At 46.4% G+C, this 17,603-nt stretch overlaps 1 protein-coding gene across 1 annotated transcript in view; it reads left to right on the forward strand.

Annotated features, from left to right (window-relative positions):
• Nucleotides 1-17,518, forward strand: part of ESCO2 (establishment of sister chromatid cohesion N-acetyltransferase 2) — a 61,661-nt gene extending 44,143 nt beyond the window's left edge. The window contains exons 9-10 of the mRNA XM_089661153.1: nt 2,828-3,012; nt 9,888-17,518. Of these exons, the coding sequence (XP_089517279.1) occupies nt 2,828-3,012; nt 9,888-10,020 (318 nt within the window). The 3' untranslated portion in view covers nt 10,021-17,518. The remainder of the gene's footprint in view (nt 1-2,827; nt 3,013-9,887) is intronic.
• Nucleotides 17,519-17,603: the final 85 nt, after the last annotated feature.

A 17,603-nucleotide genomic window follows, 5' to 3' on the forward strand; every position in this document is an offset into this window, starting at 1 on the left:
TTAATGACTTCTTTCAGTCCTTCTAGTTCATGAGATCCCAGTCACACTGGGTGCAACTTGGCATGTAATTTGTATGCCGTACGACTTGCAAGTCGCACCCTGTTGTCTGCAATTACAGCGGTCATCTCGGTGCAGTTCCGACTTGGTCAGAGCCGCACCGATTTCTAAAGCAGTGCATGTGCTACTTTTGGTGCGATTTGCATAGACATCTGTGTCAGATGTCTTGCAAATCACACCTCAAATGGGCATGTCCCCCGACTTTGACATTGTGTGACTTAAAAAGAAGTTGCACAATTTCAAAGTTGGGATTGGTATGACCGGGGCGTAAGTGCTAGGTCATAGCAGTGCGAATTTATATCGTATCTAATTAATCTGAATGTCAGTCTTAACGTGCGATTTGCTGCAGCGCGATTTCTAAAGTAGTTCTTGCATTACTTTTTTGACACCTTTTTTGTTGCAATTTCACATGCATAGAATGTAATGGAAATCACACTGTAAATTGCAAGAAATCGTTGAAAATCTTCACAAGTAGCAATAAAGTCTTCAGAAATTGCACCTGAAATTGCACACAAATTGCGCACTGTGACCAGTGACTCAATCTAGAATTTAGTGCATGTTGAGCTGACCTCCTGTTCCAGCTACCATGTCCAGGCCAAGACTCGGAATATGAGAGGTTTCCCTTTCTACTTCTATACCCAGACAGAAATCCTGGATGTTGAAAGGCTGCAGGCAGAGGTGGCTGTTTCTTTTTTTTTTTTTTTTGGGCCAATTTGCACCACAAACGCATTCTGGATGCATTCACACGCATTGGAGTTTATGTATGTGAATTGACCTGAGACAGTTCTCCTATATATTTTTTTAATTGAAGAATATTCATCTTTATGGACAGGCAGGTGTAAATGGACTTGTGTCTGTTTACACCCACCTACCTCTGGGTCCTTTTTAAAAAAAAAAAAAAAAAATTGGATCGCAAGTAGTTGGGTGTAATCCATTTATTCCCAGCTGCCCATCCCAGCCGCCCATAGAGCACAGCATACTCTGTCCGCTTTGCTTAACCACTTCCCTTCCGGTCCATGTACATAAACGGCCAGACGGGCCCACATTCCCTGCCTGTGCGCGAACACCGATCGCTGTACGGGACGTCTGTGTGAGGTCCCGATCATGTGATCACTGATTGGTCAATCAGTTTTCACATGAATAGTAGTAAGCAAAATGTCACTTTCTGACATTATTGCTTACTACTAGTGAAATCTGTGAATGATCACAGAGATCACATGGTACAAGGCTATTCACAACAGCCTTGTACCATGTGACAAGCTGTGACCAATCACAACTCACACAGTATTTCTCAATGGCTGCAAGAATGCAGCCAGAGAGAAGGAGAAATTATTGCTTTTACAGCCTTTATGGGTATAAAAGCAATCTGTAAAAAAAAAAAAAAAAAAATCATCACCCCCCACAAGTAGTACAGTGTCACCATGGTGACATTGTACTGCTAGGGTGACAGTATATTAACCTCTTCACGCTGGCCGAGCGCAAGTGTGCGGTTTCCTGGCGTCTGGGCCTAGATGCCGAGTGGCCGCTCATTTGCGTTCTATTAAAGAACATGTGTCCTGAGAGTGCGCTTCCAGCACACATGTCCAGTACTCACGGAAAGGTCCCAATCTCCTCTTTCGATCTGGACATTTCCCGATCATGTGATCCCGCCCCGCCTCCCGGCTTCTGAAACCCTTAAAGGGCCAGGAGGCGCCGGCGCGAAGGGGTTAAAAAAATAAATAATATAAAAAAATAAAATAAACACATCCCTGAGCCTAGGTTCACACTGATGCTGTGTGAGGATCTGCATGTGACTTGGACGGGAATCGCACTGCATTCCTGTTCAAAGCACATGCAGTTCTTTGCAGTGCCATTTGAGCCCATTCATTTTGTATGGCTCAATCGCACCACACCCGCATGGAAAAGGTGCATGCACCCCCTTTTTTTTTTTTTTTTTCCCCCCTTCTGTACTGGAATCAGATCCCATGCAATCCGATTCAGCCAATCAGTGTGTTTGCAAACCATTTTGGGGTGTTGTTAAAGCAGAGTTCCAGTGAAAATTTAAAAAAAAATAAAAAAAGTAAGTTGGCAGCTACAGAAACTGTAGCTGCTGACTTAAAAAACGGATGCTTACCTGTCCCTTGATCCCATGGTGTCTCGCGCAGCTCGTTTCACCAGCCACCCTTTGTTCCAGGTGCCGGCATCTTCAGGCTGTGACAGCTTGCAGCTTTTCGGCCGGGTGTCCAGTACACATGCGTGAGAAGCGCTGCGCTTTGTGAATGGTCCTGTAGTCTCCTGGGACCTGTCACGTGTCCCAGAAGACTACGGGGGGATGACTTTTGCTTCTGATCGCCTAGGTGATCGCAGCGAAAGTGGGAGCGAGTACCTGTCAATTATCGGGTACCCGCTCCCCCAAGGTGCCAATCCTTATCAGAGAGTGGGGGACCAGTCCTTTTGGCTGGAGCTCCGCTTTAACTTAACATTGACACCTGCAGCAATTCGCATGAATGGAGTGATTGGGAAACGCACAGGAATCCCACACCGCATGAGTGTGCACCTAGGCTCAATGTACTCCAAAAAAAGAATTTTCCGATGAGTACAAAAATCCAATTCTTATGAGTGGAAGGGGGTCTGAAAGGGGGCTTATAATTATCAGGCAACGTAGCCTGGTGAAGAATACCTTTTTATATTTATGCCATCGAGTAAATATGGGGAAATATGAAAATAGATTTTTTTTTTTTGTTAGCGATTTCAACATGGTCATTGCCTACTTCCATCTATTTCTTTGCAGGCATTTAGAGTTCTGCCTGAGCCACTCCCGGAGGTGAAGTCTCCGCATGAGGATGCTTTGGAGCGACACAGAGCTTGGCGATGCTCCTCTGACGCGGAACCGGCCATTTGTGGGATCAGCAGAATCTGGGTCTTTGCACTGATGCGCAGAAAGGCCATTGCCAGCCGCCTAGTGGATGCAATGAGGTGAGGAGGTCTGATGTGTCAGAGCAGAGATGGTTGACCCCTTGGCGCCGGCGCCTCCCGGCCCTTTAAGAGTTTCAGGAGGCGGGGTGGGGTTTAGGGTCATGTGACACGCTGTCACAGCGGTCACATGATCGGTAAAGGTCCCGATCGAAAGAGGAGATCGGGACCTTTCCGTGAGTACCGGACATGTGTGCTGGGAGCGCGCTTTCAGCACATATGTTTTTCTTAATTGTACGCAAATGTGCGGCTGCTTGGCGTCAAGGCCCAGATGCCGGGAGGCATCACATTTGCGTGCGGCCGGCGCCAAGAGGTTAAAATATCAAAACTTTGCCTGATAACAGGTTACATCTATAAATGTCCGATTAATCGATGGCCTGTAATGCCATCAAATAAAATGCATCTCTCGTCTTCCAGGAAGCAGCAGAAGGCTGGAATCTTAACCCCTGTCCCAATGGCCATACACATGTATGTGGGAGCATGGAGGTGGCCTTTATTCTGTGCTCGGTCCACATTCCATTCTCCTCTCGTCTCCCAACAGCTGGAGCAGCCTGTCTTCGGTTGTGAACCACTAAGCATGCAGCACTCATGTAATCAAGAGAAGGAAGGGAAAGCCGCTTGTTTATAGAAGCCAAGTCAATGCAACAACATTCTTCATGTGCTAGAATGGCTCCAACACGTTTCACCCCTCAAGGGAGCTCAACCGCCTCCCACCCGCCATATAGTAAAATGACGGACGCAAGGCGGTTCTCTCGTTCTGGGAGAACGTCATATGACGTCTTCCCATTCTAACCGCGCATGCGTGGCGATTAGCGGTGCGCTGTGTCCATCGGACACAGCGGATCACTGATCAGCGGAAAGAGACGAAGATGTTGGCTCGGTCATGTGATCAGCTGTGTCCAATCACAGCTGATCACATGTAAACAGGGAAATGCCGGTTATTGGCATTTCTTTCCTCACGAGCTGTCACGGTAATTGGCATTCCTCAGAAGGGACATGTACACAGATCATCAGAGCACTGATGATCAGTGTGCCCTGATGATCTGTGTAGCCCCAGCAGTGCCACCTGTCAGTGTCCATCAGTGCCAGCTGTCAGTGCCTGCCAGTGCCCATCAATGCCACATATCTGTGCCTGCCAGTGCCCATCAGTGATGCCTGTCAATGCCCATCAGTGATGCCTGTCAATGCCCATCAGTGATGCCTGTCAATGCCCATCAGTGCGGCCTATCAGTGCCCATCACTGCAGCCTCATTAGCGCACATCAGTGAAGGAGAAAAATCACTTATTTACAAACTTTTATAACAAAAACTAAGAAAAAATGTGTTTTTGTTTTTTTTTTCTCAAAATTTTCAGTGGTTTTTAGTTTGTTTAAGAAAAAAATAAAAACCCCGAGGTGATTAAATACCACCAAAATAAAGCTCTGTCTGTCACAAAAAAATGATAAAAATGTCATATGGGTACAGTGTTGCATGACCGCGCAATTGTCATTCAAAGTGTGACAGCGCTGAAAGCTGGAAATTGGCCTGGGCAGGAAGGGGGTATAAGTGCCCGGTAGGCAAGTGGTTAATCATAGACTCTATACACTCCTTTGAGTAGTGAAGCGCGTTGGTAGCGCTCTAGCACCAGGTGAATGTCAGTGCATTGATTTTGCTTCCATAAACCTGGATTGGCTTTTATGGCAAGCGGCTCTCCCTTCTTTTTATTATAAATGTGCTACATAGTTAGTCTGGCTGAAAAAAGACAAAAGTCCATCCAGTTCAACCATAAAGAGAATAATTGTGTTGCTGCTTTGTGCTGTGAGTGCGTTGTCACAAGACCTGTCACCATGACGATCAGGAGCCAGTAGGATGGCGTCCCGAAGATGTGATCACTGTGCCAGCCAATAACATGCCTCTCCAGCATTAGGGCCAATGGGAAAAGGGTTCATATTTATCTTTAGGTCAGCATTACAATTGTTAAAAAGCCTGCTCAGTAAAGGAGAACTTTAATGATTCATGCTGGGCATACACTAGAATCCAAATATTATAGAAGTAACCAGGGCTTGTAGTACAGTCCACAGTTTCTCCAAAGTCGCAGGAAAACGTCCTCATTTTGAATGATTATGTTCTCGTGTTCTCACCAGATAAAGCGAGTAAAGCCCTTCAATCCATATACTTTGTTTTTTCTAGTGTGTGGATGTTCAGTTCGATTCCAACGTGGTTCTCTCCCACCATGCAAACAATGTAAATCGCATACAGTGCACTCTTTTATGATTAATGAAGTATTAACCACTTCCAGTCCGGACACTTTTACCCCCTTCCTGTCCAGGCCAATTTCCAGCTTTCGCCGCTATCACACTTTGAATGACAATTGCGCGGTCATGCAACACTGTACCCATAGGAATTTTTTAGCATTTTTTTTGAGACAGCTAAAACTATTTTGGTGGTATTTATTCACCACTGGGATTTTTATTTTTTTTGCTATATAAATGTAAAAGTCCAAACATTTTGTAAAAAAGTGTTTTTCTTATAAAATTTTGCAAATAACATTTCATCATAAATCTTGGCCAAAATTTATTCTGTTATCTTTTTAGTAAAACAAAAAATAACCCAAGTTAGTTTATAACAGAAAATTGTATATATGTATGTATATATATGTATATATATATATATATATATATAATTATTATTTTTTTTTTTTTTTTTTTTTTTTTTTTTAAATGTTACTTTTTAATATATATATATATTTGGGTTTTTTTTCTACATACTGCACTACTTCGCGCCGGCGCCTCCTGGCCCTTTAAGGGTTTCAGAAGCCGGGAAGTGGGGCGGGATCACATGATCGGTAAAGGTCCAGATCGAAAGAGGAGATCGGGACCTTTCTGTGAGTACCGGACATGTGTGCTGGGAGTGTGCTCTCAGCACACATGTTCTTTAATAGAACGCAAATGAGCAGCCACTCAGCATCTAGGTCCAGATGCCAGGAAACTGCACATTTGCGTTCGGCCAGCATGAAGAGGTTAACATAGTGTCACCCTAGCAGTACAATGTCACCATGGTGACACTGTACTACTTGTGGGGGGTGATGATATTTTTTATTTTTTTTTTTTTTTTTTTTTTTTTACACTGATTGCTTTTACACCCATAGAGGCTGTAAAAGCAATCATTTCTCCTTCTCTCTAGCTGCATTCTTGCACTCATTGAGAAATAGTGAGTGAGCTGTGATTGGTTACAGCTTGTCACATGGTACGAGGCTGTTGTGAATAGCCTTGTACTATGTGACCTCTGTGATCATTTACAGATTTCACGAGTAGTAAGCAATGATGTCAGAAGTGACATCTTGCTTACTACTCTGCATGTAATCACTGATTGGCCAATCGGTGATCACATGATCGGGACCTCGCACAGAGGTACGACGATCGGTGTTCCATTGTGTCTGCAGGACGCAGCGGCCACCGGATCGCAGTGCTGCGCGCTCCCAGGGAGCACGCACAGTCCAAAATGGCGTGCGCCATTTATGAACAGCAACCCGCGCCTGGACTGCCACCGTCCGGCCGTTTTATATACAGTGGCTGGACGGCAAGTGGTTAAAAACCAAATAATCACGCTCACATAAACAAAATATTGTGCCAAACTTCTCTCCACCATGTGAAAACATTCTGGTGTCCACCGCCTCTACCCTTACCCTCAGTGTTAGTTCACATATATATGGATTGGATGTGGTTTGAACTGCGTCCAATCTGCATGACATGTTAAATAACATTGCTTCTTATGGTGCCTGTTCACATGTATCTGGTCCACTGGCGGTGTGGATTCAGTGCAGGTTGAGAGAGTCCTGTCCTATTTCTGAGCAGTGCGGTCCGGTTTAAGTGTGGATTACAGGCTATTGACTTCTATGGGAGCCGCTTCTAAACCGCACATTTCATCAGTTGTGAACGGGATAAAATCTTGACCTGAACCCAATCTATACCTGACCTGAACCAATAAACTACTGTATCAATCAGATGTGAAACCTGAGCTTCAATCACATGTGTGAATCGGCACTCAGTCCAAACAATTCCTGCGGTATTATAAATTATCTGTTATATATATTGTACATTCACATCAGTCCCTAACCCTCAAGGGGTGTACAATCTAAGGTCCCTAACTTACATTCATACATACACATACTAGGGACAATTTAGACAGGAGCCAATTAACCTACCAGCATGTCTTTGGAGTGTGAGAGGTACCCAGAGGAAACCCACACAGGCACAGGGAGAACATGCAAACTCCAGGCAGCTGGTGCCGTGGTTGATTTTCGAATCAACGACCCTAGTACTGCCAGGGGGAAGAACGAACCATTTAGCCACTGTGCTGCCCCATCAGTGCAGCCTCATGAGTGCATATCAGTGAAGGAGAAAAATTACTTATTTGCTGAATTTTATAACACAGCTTTTTTTTCAATATGTTCAGCCTTTTGTCATTAAGCAAAAAATAAACCCCGTGGTGAATAAATACCATCAAAAAAAAGCTCTATCCATCTCATAAAAATGTCATATGTGTACAGTGTTGCATGACTGCTCAATTGTCATTCAAATTGTGACAGAGCTGAATGCTGGCCCGGGGGGAGGGTGAAAGTGCCTGATATTGAACTGGTTAGACTGAGGTGACCTAAGCTGGGAAAGACAAATAGAAATCTTTCATAAGTAAGCATGCGCATTTATAATATTGAGCAAGACTACGACTGAATTTTAAATTGTTTCACCCTTGTAGAAAAAAAACGAAAATGCACTTCACCTTCTCGGTCCCTGTTGTACTTCACCTTCTCGGTCCCTGTTGTACTTCACCTTCTCGGTCCCTGTTGTACTTCACCTTCTCTGTCCCTGCTGTACTTCACCCTCTCGGTCCCTGCTGTACTTCACCCTCTCGGTCCCTGCTGTACTTCACCCTCTCGGTCCCTGCTGTACTTCACCCTCTCGGTCCCTGCTGTACTTCACCCTCTCGGTCCCTGCTCTTCTCTCTGCAGTGCTGTGTGGATGGATCAGAGTGATGCTCTGTGCTAGTGCTGACCAATCAGAATCGCTCTGATCTCTCCTGGAAGCCCTGCAGAAAGAAAAGTTAGAAGAGTGAGGTTTTCAAACCCCCCCTGACCGCAACACGGGCTGCGTGGGATCTGACATCTCATCACCCATAGAGGGAAGCACAGTGGGCATGGTGAGGGTATATGGCAGGGGTGGGCAAACTTTTTGATTTGAGGGCCGCAATGGGTTCATATATTGGACCCGGGGGCCGGACTAGCTGCTGGCCGGCCCAGCCACTACCATGCCATCCATAGTAAGTATAGTAATATTCCCCCATAGTAAGCATAGTAATTCATCCCCCATAGTAATTCATCCCCCATAGTAATTCATCCCCCATATAGTAATTCATCCCCCATATAGTAATTCATCCCCCCTATAGTAATTCATCCCCCACATAGTAATTCATCCCCCATATTAATTCATCCCCCATATTAATTCATCCCCCACATAGTAATTCATCCCCCATATAGTAATTCATCCCCCATATTAATTCATCCCCCACATAGTAATTCATCCCCCATATTAATTCATCCCTCATATAGTAGTAGTAAGTAAGTAGCAAGTAGTAAGCCAAGTCCCCCCTGTGTCAATTTACTTACCTTTGCTCCGCGCGTTCTTCTCGCCGTGTTCCCGCGCCGTTCCAGTCTTCAGGGCGGACTGCGAGAGGAGCCTAGCTCCTCTCACGTTCGTCACGCTGCCCCGCCTACACACATCCTGACAGCCAATCACTGGCTATCAGGATGTGAGTGGCAGCGAGACTGGCCAATCATTGCATTTGAGCGCGCTGCCCTGGCTGTTTTTTTTTTTTTTTTTTTTTTTTTTTTTTTTTGTATCACGCTCCGTGGGCCAGATTAAAAGGTCCGCCGGGCCGTAGTTTGCCCATTGCTGGTATATGGTGTTCACTTTTTTTTTTTTTTTTTTTTCCCCCCAGAAAAGTTGAACTATTTATTTCAGGTACTTATATAGCGCCGTCAATTTACACAGCACTTTACATATATATAGTACATTCACATCAGTCCCTAACACTCAAGGGGCGTACAATCTAAGGTCCCTAACTCACATTCATACATACACATACTAGGGACAATTTAGACAGGAGCCAATTCACCTACCAGAATGTCTTTGGAGTGTGGGAGGAAACCAGAGTACCCGGAGGAAACCCACGCAGGCACAGGGAGAGCATGCAAACTCCAGGCAGGTGGTGCCGTGGCTGGGATTTGAACCAACAACCCGAGTACTGCCAGGAGGAAGTGCTAACCATTTAGCCAGTGTGCTGCCCTAACCCTTTAAACTCTCGCTAGAAGTAAAATTTATGATAGAGACGTTTGTATGTGTCTCCCACAATAAAGTCTTCTTTTGCTTGCAGTTTTTCATGAATTGTACACTGACAGCTGTGCACGTGCAGCTCGGTGTACTTGGAGTTGCCGAGCGTGTTTTTTTTTTTTTTTGCCTTCCTCTGGATCAACTGTGGGTATAGGATTATAACTTTTTATTTTGTTTTTTTTCTATGGTTGAACTGGATGGACTTTTGTCTTTTTTCAGCCAGACTAACTATGTAACTATATGTAACTTTGTCCCAGCATCTTCATCATTTTGGCCAGGCCAATTAGGATGGTCAAGAGCATGGAAGCGCTGTCAACATGGGGAGCAGTGATGTTGCGGAGGGCACTTTGCAGGGCAAGTGTGCCATAATGTAGACATGTGTTGAGCAGACTTTCTATTTACTGGAACAGCTCCTAGGGGGCTGAATTAAGTATTCAATTTATTGTTCTTTCATTATTCTCTTATGATGGGGTCACTTTAGGCTTGTGGTTCATTCCATCATCTTCTGTTCCAGGAGCTCCTTCATCTACGGCTCTCACCTGACATCAGAAGAAATGGCCTTCTCAGATCCAACACCGGACGGCAAGCTCTTCGCCAGCACCTACTGCAAAGTTCCTGACTTCCTGGTCTACAACTTCCTGAGTTAGAGAGTTTGTAAAGTTTTTAGTGTTTATGGAGTTTGTATATTTTTATTACTGGAGAGAGAAGTTATAACAGAATGATGTGGTTGCACTTTGCCTGTTTTTTTAGAGTTTTATTTGCTGCTAAATGGGAATTTCCTCGTGTTGGTTTGATAATGTCCTTGTGACGGAGAGGAGGTTCAATCCAGTTTTATCGTGTTTGAAGTCTGTAATAAATGTTCCAAATGTTTTAATGTTGGATCTGTGCTTTGCTGAAGGCGATGGAACTTCCGGTAGTAAGTTAACCCTTTTGTGCCGGTGCCTCCCGGCCCTTTAAGAGTTTCAGGAGGTGGGGCGGGGTTTTAAGGTCATGTGACCGCTGTGATTTGCTGTCACATGATTAGAAAAAGTCCCGATCGCAAGGGGAGATCAGGACCTTTCCATGAGTCATGGACATATGTGCTGGGAGCGTGCAGGCCGCGCGCTCTCAGCACATATGTATTTTCAAATGATATGCAAATATGTGGCCGCTCGGCGTCAAGGCCCAGACACAGAGGCCGCATATTTGTGTGCGCTCGGCGTCGAGGCCCAGACACCAAGAGGCCGCATACGTCGAGGCCCAGACACCAAGAGTCCGCATATTTGTGTGCGCTCGGCATCTAGGCCCAGACACCAAGAGGCCGCATATTTGTGTGCGCTCGGCGTCGAGGCCCAGACACCAAGAGGCTGCATATTTGTGTGCGCTCGGCGTCGAGGCCCAGACACCAAGAGGCCGCATATTTGTGTGCGCTCGGCGTCGAGGCCCAGACACCAAGAGGCCGCATATTTGTGTGCGCTCGGCGTCGAGGCCCAGACACCAAGAGGCCGCATATTTGTGTGCGCTCGGCGTCGAGGCCCAGAGACCAAGAGGCTGCATATTTGCGTGCACTGGGTGTCGAGGCCCAGACACCAAGAGGCCGCATATTTGTGTGCGCTCAGCGTCGAGGCCCAGACACCAAGAGGCCGCATACGTCGAGGCCCAGACACCAAGAGGCCGCATATTTGTGTGCGCTCGGCGTCGAGGCCCAGAGACCAAGAGGCTGCATATTTGCATGCGCTGGGCGTCGAGGCCCAGACACCAAGAGGCCGCATATTTGTGTGCGCTCGGCGTCGAGGCCCAGACACCAAGAGGCCGCATACGTCGAGGCCCAGACACCAAGAGGCCGCATATTTGCATGCGCTGGGCGTCGAGGCCCAGACACCAAGAGGCCGCATATTTGTGTGCGCTCGGCATCGAGGCCCAGACACCAAGAGGCCGCATATTTGTGTGCGCTCGGCGTCGAGGCCCAGACACCAAGAGGCCGCATACGTCGAGGCCCAGACACCAAGAGGCCGCATATTTGTGTGCGCTCGGCGTCGAGGCCCAGACACCAAGAGGCTGCATATTTGTGTGCGCTCGGCGTCGAGGCCCAGACACCAAGAGGCCGCATATTTGTGTGCGCTCGGCGTCGAGGCCCAGACACCAAGAGGCCGCATATTTGCGTGAGCTCGGCGTCGAGGTCCAGACACCAAGAGGCCGCATATTTGTGTGCGCTCTGCGTCGAGACCCAGAGACCAAGAGGCTGCATATTTGCATGCGCTGGGCGTCGAGGCCCAGAGACCAAGAGGCCGCATATTTGTGTGCGCTCGGCGTCAAGGCCCAGAGACCAAGAGGCCGCATACGTCGAGGCCCAGACACCAAGAGGCCGCATATTTGTGTACGCTGGGCGTCAAGGCTCAGACACCAAGAGGCCGCATATTTGCGTGAGCTCAGCGTCGAGGTCCAGACACCAAGAGGCCGCATATTTGTGTGCGCTCGGTGTCGAGCCCAGACACCAAGAGGCCGCATATTTGTGTGCGCTCGGCGTCTCGGGGTTAAAGTAGTATTAGCCTCTTCCTGCCGGCTGTATGCATGTATGCGGCCTCTCGCTGGCTGCGCTGAGCAGCCACCTATGTGCAGCCCTATGTAGATTCTTACTCTGCTGAGCGCATGCTCCATATCTGATCCCAGCACAGTAACAAAACGTGTACCAGGAAGCTCCCAATGCATACTTGTGATTGGGAGCATTTCGATCATGTGACAGCCAATCACAGCAGCAACATGATTGGGATGCCGCCTCCACCTCCCGGCATTTCGATTCCCTTAACGGGCTGGGAGGCAGCATTGGCGGGAAGGGGTTAAATCCTCCTCTATTATTTAATGTTCCCTTCTAGATCCTTTTTAAGTAGATTTGTTGATGATGATTTTTTTTTTTTTTTTTTTAATTGTTTGCACCCAAAAGCTTTTTAACTTGTTGCCGCCCATGTAACCCATTTGTTAGGGGGCAAAAGGGTGGGCTTCAGTGGTCACACAGTGCATTGCTGGGTGGCCAATGTTTCTGTTCTAGCACAGAGACTGAGCTGTCAAAGATGGCTCTCGGCCCCAACTAATGATCATGACTGGCTCCCGATCATGTGACAGTCAATCAGTGGTCACATGATCTCCGATCCTTCCCGCCCCTTAGACATTCAAACTTTTTCAAGGAATGCCAGGGTGGGGTGGTAAAGGGGTTCGCCGCTGTTTTCATTATTTGGCTGCTTCCCGGAGCAGGGAGGGCATTGTGCACATCAAACATGGAAGAGCCGATTACAGTGAAACCAGCTGTCAGTCTAATGCAGGCCATACATGGTTCGAATGCCAAACTATTTTTCGTCCAAAAATCGGAAATGTCGTTCGCTCGGTAATCCGATGGTGCCATCATTGATTTCGAAAATCGGCCGACCAAATCATAAAGTTCACCCCATATAACATGCAAAACTTCTGTTCCTTCCAGGTCACGGCTCATGCGCATATTCATTTCGGAAAAGCGATTTTACGATTTGACCATCATTGAGTTGAAAATCGGTAGTTTTTCACGAATTTTCCAACATGCCCGATCACCGAAAAGGGGAGGAACCACGAAAATTGGCCGGTGCCATTGACCCACTAACAGAGCGAAAATCAGCCGATTTTTCTTAGGTCCAATTTTTGGATGCAAAATAGGTCGATTTTCGACCCAGGTATGGCTGGCTTAAGAGCTGATGTGCGGGGCAGCACGGAGGAGGTGGTCTGTATCGGTGCTTCCCAGACAGTTGTAATCCCTGGGAGGGGGGCGCTCCAGGGAGAGACCCTGCAATGCAACATGGCCACCCTTTTTAGATGCAATTGTTTATAGGAAGAGCTTATAGATCCTGGATTTAGTAGTTCATGGGTTTTATTAAAGACTACGTGTTTGTAAGAATTAAAAGCGTTTAATGCGGCTGCTTTGAATTTTGTGTTTCTAAGGACAGTTCAGGTAAAGATGGAGACAAGTCGTTCCGGGCCGAGAATCCTTTCTGGTCATGAGAACGGCGTCTCGCTGATTGAGATGTACCTTTTTAAAATGCGCTCGTCTTTTTGGTAGTAGATGTGATACTCCAAGGAGGAAGGTAGGGGGAGGTAGACACTGATTAGGAAGCGTTTAATGGATTGCTGGGAACCTGGAAGTCCATTAAAACCAGACTTTACCAGGGCGCATGCTGCACGCCAAAGGCCTACTGTAGCAGTGGGCCAGGCAGTCCTGTTGTCGCTGACACAGGCTAACACAATACATTCTGCTTCTGGCCTGATGGGATGGATACGTATCTGATATGTGCAGGATGATTGGGTAGTACACCACCGTTCCCGTGGGCATGGGTTGGGCCCCTCTAATGTAGGGCCCCAGCCCTATTGAACTAGTAAATATTTACAAAGCACAGCCCTTTCCATTACGTTCTGGCCTTTCCCTCTGCGGCTCTGGAAATTTAAAGGTTTAGTTCACATTTAATGACATTTTCCTGTGCATTCCCTTTGCATTTCCATACATTTATCTGCTGTGCTCTGTTTTGTAAAAAAAAAAAATGCTTACTGCTTGTTCCATTGCCTTCCCCTTTTCATACACATAGGGGGGTTATTTACTAAAAATGGAGCGAGCTCTGCATAGAAACCAATCAGCTTCCAGTTTGTTTTGTTGTATTGGTTTTTTTTTTTTTTTTTTTTTTTGTCAAAGCTTAAGGCGGGGGTGGATCATGTGGCTGGAGTGGACTAAATAGGTAAGTATACTTTTTTTTTTTTTTTTCCCACAGGTTAGGTAGCAGGAGGGGGGAGGGAAAATTTTTACTCCTTACCGCTGGTGCCTCCCAGCCCTTAAAGGGTTTCTGATGCCAGGAGGCAGAGAGGGGTTCATGTGACCTTCGTGATTGGATGTCAGTAGTCACATGATCAAAGCTTAAAGTGGAGTTCCACCCAAAAGGGGAAGTTCCGCTTTAATGCTTTCTGCCACACTCTCCATTAGGGATTGGAACCCATGGAGGGTGTCTGGTGGGAGCGGGTACCCGAATTTGACAGGTACCTGCTGCTCCCACTTCCGCCTTGGTGATCGGGAGTGGAAGTTGTCCTCCCTTCCTTTAAGCCTTTGCTTCCCATTAAGGATTGGCACCTTTGGGGAGCGGAGGGGGGGGGAGCTGGTACTCTAATTTGACAGGTACCTGCTCCCACTTCCGCTGCGATCACCAAGGCATTCAGAACCTGTCCTCCCTCCCTCCATGTAGTCTTCTGAGACACGTGACAGGTCCCAGAAGACTACAGGGCCATGCAGGAAGCTCAGTGCTTCTCACGCATGCGCAGTGGGCACCCAGTTGTAAAGCCACAAGCTGTCACAGCCGGGTGCCCACACTGAAGGTGCCGTCGCCAAGGAGAGAAAAAGGCCGGTGAAACCAGCGGTAGTGAAAACACTACTGGACCCCGGGACAGGTAAGTGGCTGTATTTTAAAAGTCAGAAGCTACAGTTTTTGTAGCTGCTGACTTTTTTTTTTTTTTTTTCTCAGCTGGAACTCCACTTTAATTGAACAAGCTGAAGTTAGAAGCTGATTGGTGACCACGCAGAGCTGCACCAGACTCCAGTTTTAGTAAATCTCCCCCATTGATACTAAATGGCGGGCGCACCTTAAAGAGATCACCTAGAATTGTTCACTTTTCAGTCTTCCTTGTCTGGTTCAAATGTTTTTTTGACTTTGTAAATATTTTTGTGTCGTGTTTCCCTTCTTCAGTTTGTAAATCACTGTTTTATTTTGTTGTGGTGTCTTGTTGAATCGATCACACGAAGGGGTGTACAGTAGATTGCCACATTGAATAGACTGACCGAGCACATTTATGTCCCCTATGCTGGAGAATTGTGGATCTTCTCACCTCCGAGTCCCTTCACTCCCTCCACTTCATAGCTAAAATATTCTTCTTTAAACTTTCCTAATTGACTTTGCTCCTGGGAGATGTTCACTGTTGAATCAAGACAATAATGAGATGTAATCACATGTCTGAGACTATCACTGGGCTGTTTGGGGCAGTAAACTGAAAAATGTCACCTTTTGTCACATTGCGGGAAAAAGTTTTTTTTTTTTTTGTTTATTTGTTTTTTTCTTTTGTAATTTTTTTTTGTGAACATAAAACCTGGATGTGGAGGTAAGATGGAATGAGCCCGGTATGAGGCACTAATATATTTCTTGTATCCAAAAGACTAGCAATAGCGATGCTGAACTCAGTTGTTCACACAGGACTGGGCGCCTTCCCCGACTTTCAGTCCTCAGCTGTGGCTGCATTCTAGGATGAGGTCATCTCACTCTATACACAGCAGATCGGATTGTTTGTGGTGTCTGCTGATAGTCCTGTAATGCAGGCCATAGACGGGTCGTTTATCGGCTGAATTTTCGTCCACACAAAAAATCGGCCGATATTCACGCCGTTAGTGGGGCTGTCGGCCGTTTTTGCAGGTCTTCTCATTTATTTTTATCGGTCATTCTGGAAAATCCACGAAAAACGGACATTTTTGTGTACATTGGTGGCCGCATCGGCAACGGGACCGACCGATTTTTCGTTTATCGGCCGATTAAACTGCCTGTCTATGGCCTGCATAAAGGAGGTTATTTCATCTTACTCGCCATACAGGTTTGCGTTTGAATACTCATAACACCTAAAGGGTTAGTCCACCTTTACCAGGGAAAAAAAACTGCCTGTGCAGGTAAGGGGTGTTTGTAGACAGAAATTTCGTCTAACCCCCCCCCTTGCTACCTGTCCATCCTAACCTGTGTAAAAAAGGAAAAAAAAACATGTATACTTACCTATTTTTTTTATCACATTCCAGTCACGTGATCCACCGTGTTGGTGAGCGGCAGCAGCAGGGGAGAAGAGGGGGGGCTCATGACAACAGCTGGGAATATCAGGAGCGATGATGTCACCCATAGACCCATAGGCTCCCTTGCTTCCGATGCTCACTTACACTGGGGATCAGGCTGGAGTGGACTAAATAGGTAAATAAATGTAAAAAAAAAAAGTGTGTTCTCTCTCTCTCCCCCCCCCCCCCCCCTCCACACACCGCAGCAGGGGGAGGAAACATTTTTACCTCTTATCACCGGCGTCTCCCAGCAGAGTGGTTCATGTGACCGCCGTGATTGGATGTCAGTGGTCACATGATCAGAAAGGTCCCAATCGCAAGTAGCAATCAGGAGCTTTCTGTGAGGTGCCAGGAGCGCACACTGTTGTCACGTGTTTGCATTCAGTGCGCAACTGTGGCCTCTTGGCATCAAGGCCCAGACGCCAAGAAATCGCATATTTGCATACCATCGGCGCCAAGGAGTGAAGCATAGTTAATATTAGGCCTGGTTCACGCCAATGCAGTCTGCATTACGTCTTTTTCTGCGGTGCATTTTTGCACACTAGTTTTGCTTTTTTTTTTAATGCTGGGTCGATTAAAAACACAAAATGTCTCACAAATGCAGCGTCTCCATTGAAGTCTATTGATCAAAAAGCGCAACTTTTTTTGCATTGCAAAAAAAAAAAGTCCCTGACCCTTTCCAAAAAAACACAGCAGCTCAAAAAAAGCATAGATGTGAACGTGTCCCATAGGAAACCATGTTAGATGGATTGTAATGCGTTTTTCTGAGGGAAAAAAAAACCAAAACACTAAAAATGCATTGGTGTGAACTAGGCCTTAGGCTGGAATCCTCCTTTACCAGCGTTGTATTACGAGTGATGCTGAAGGGCGATGTCTAGCCGCGACCAGTTCTGGGTGACCAGTTCTTGTTTGTTGCACACACCCTACTAAGTGATTTTATGAAATTGAGGGAATTTATTAAAACTGGAGCAACTGTACATGGCAACCAATCAGCTTCTATCTTTCACTTTTCAAAGCCCAATGGAACTCTGTGGTTGCCGTGTGCAGCTGCTGTTTTGATGCCCCCCCCCCCCCCCCCAATTGGATTTTTTTTGTTGCTCTGCCTCCCATGCCCAGTGTTTGCTGTTGTCTTCGAAGGACGCAGACCCAGTCTGGCTGGAGTAAAATCTCATGCAGAAAACACTATGGGTATGATCACAGTGCAGATACTTGTCACCGACTGGTGAGATTTCCGAAAATTGCGTTTTGTAAAAGTTGTTTTTTATGGGCGTTTAAATATGACAAATAAAGCTGTTTCCAGTTTATTGGTCTGTGCTTTTATTTTATTTTTTTTCTCTTCCCCCCCCCCCCCCCTGTATAGTAACACATTTGAGTTGTTCAAATAAAAAC

The sequence above is a fragment of the Staurois parvus genome, unplaced genomic scaffold (assembly GCF_062004578.1).
Source record: "Staurois parvus isolate SC_StPar_1 unplaced genomic scaffold, SC_StPar_1.0 ptg001317l, whole genome shotgun sequence".
Taxonomy (NCBI): domain Eukaryota; kingdom Metazoa; phylum Chordata; class Amphibia; order Anura; family Ranidae; genus Staurois; species Staurois parvus.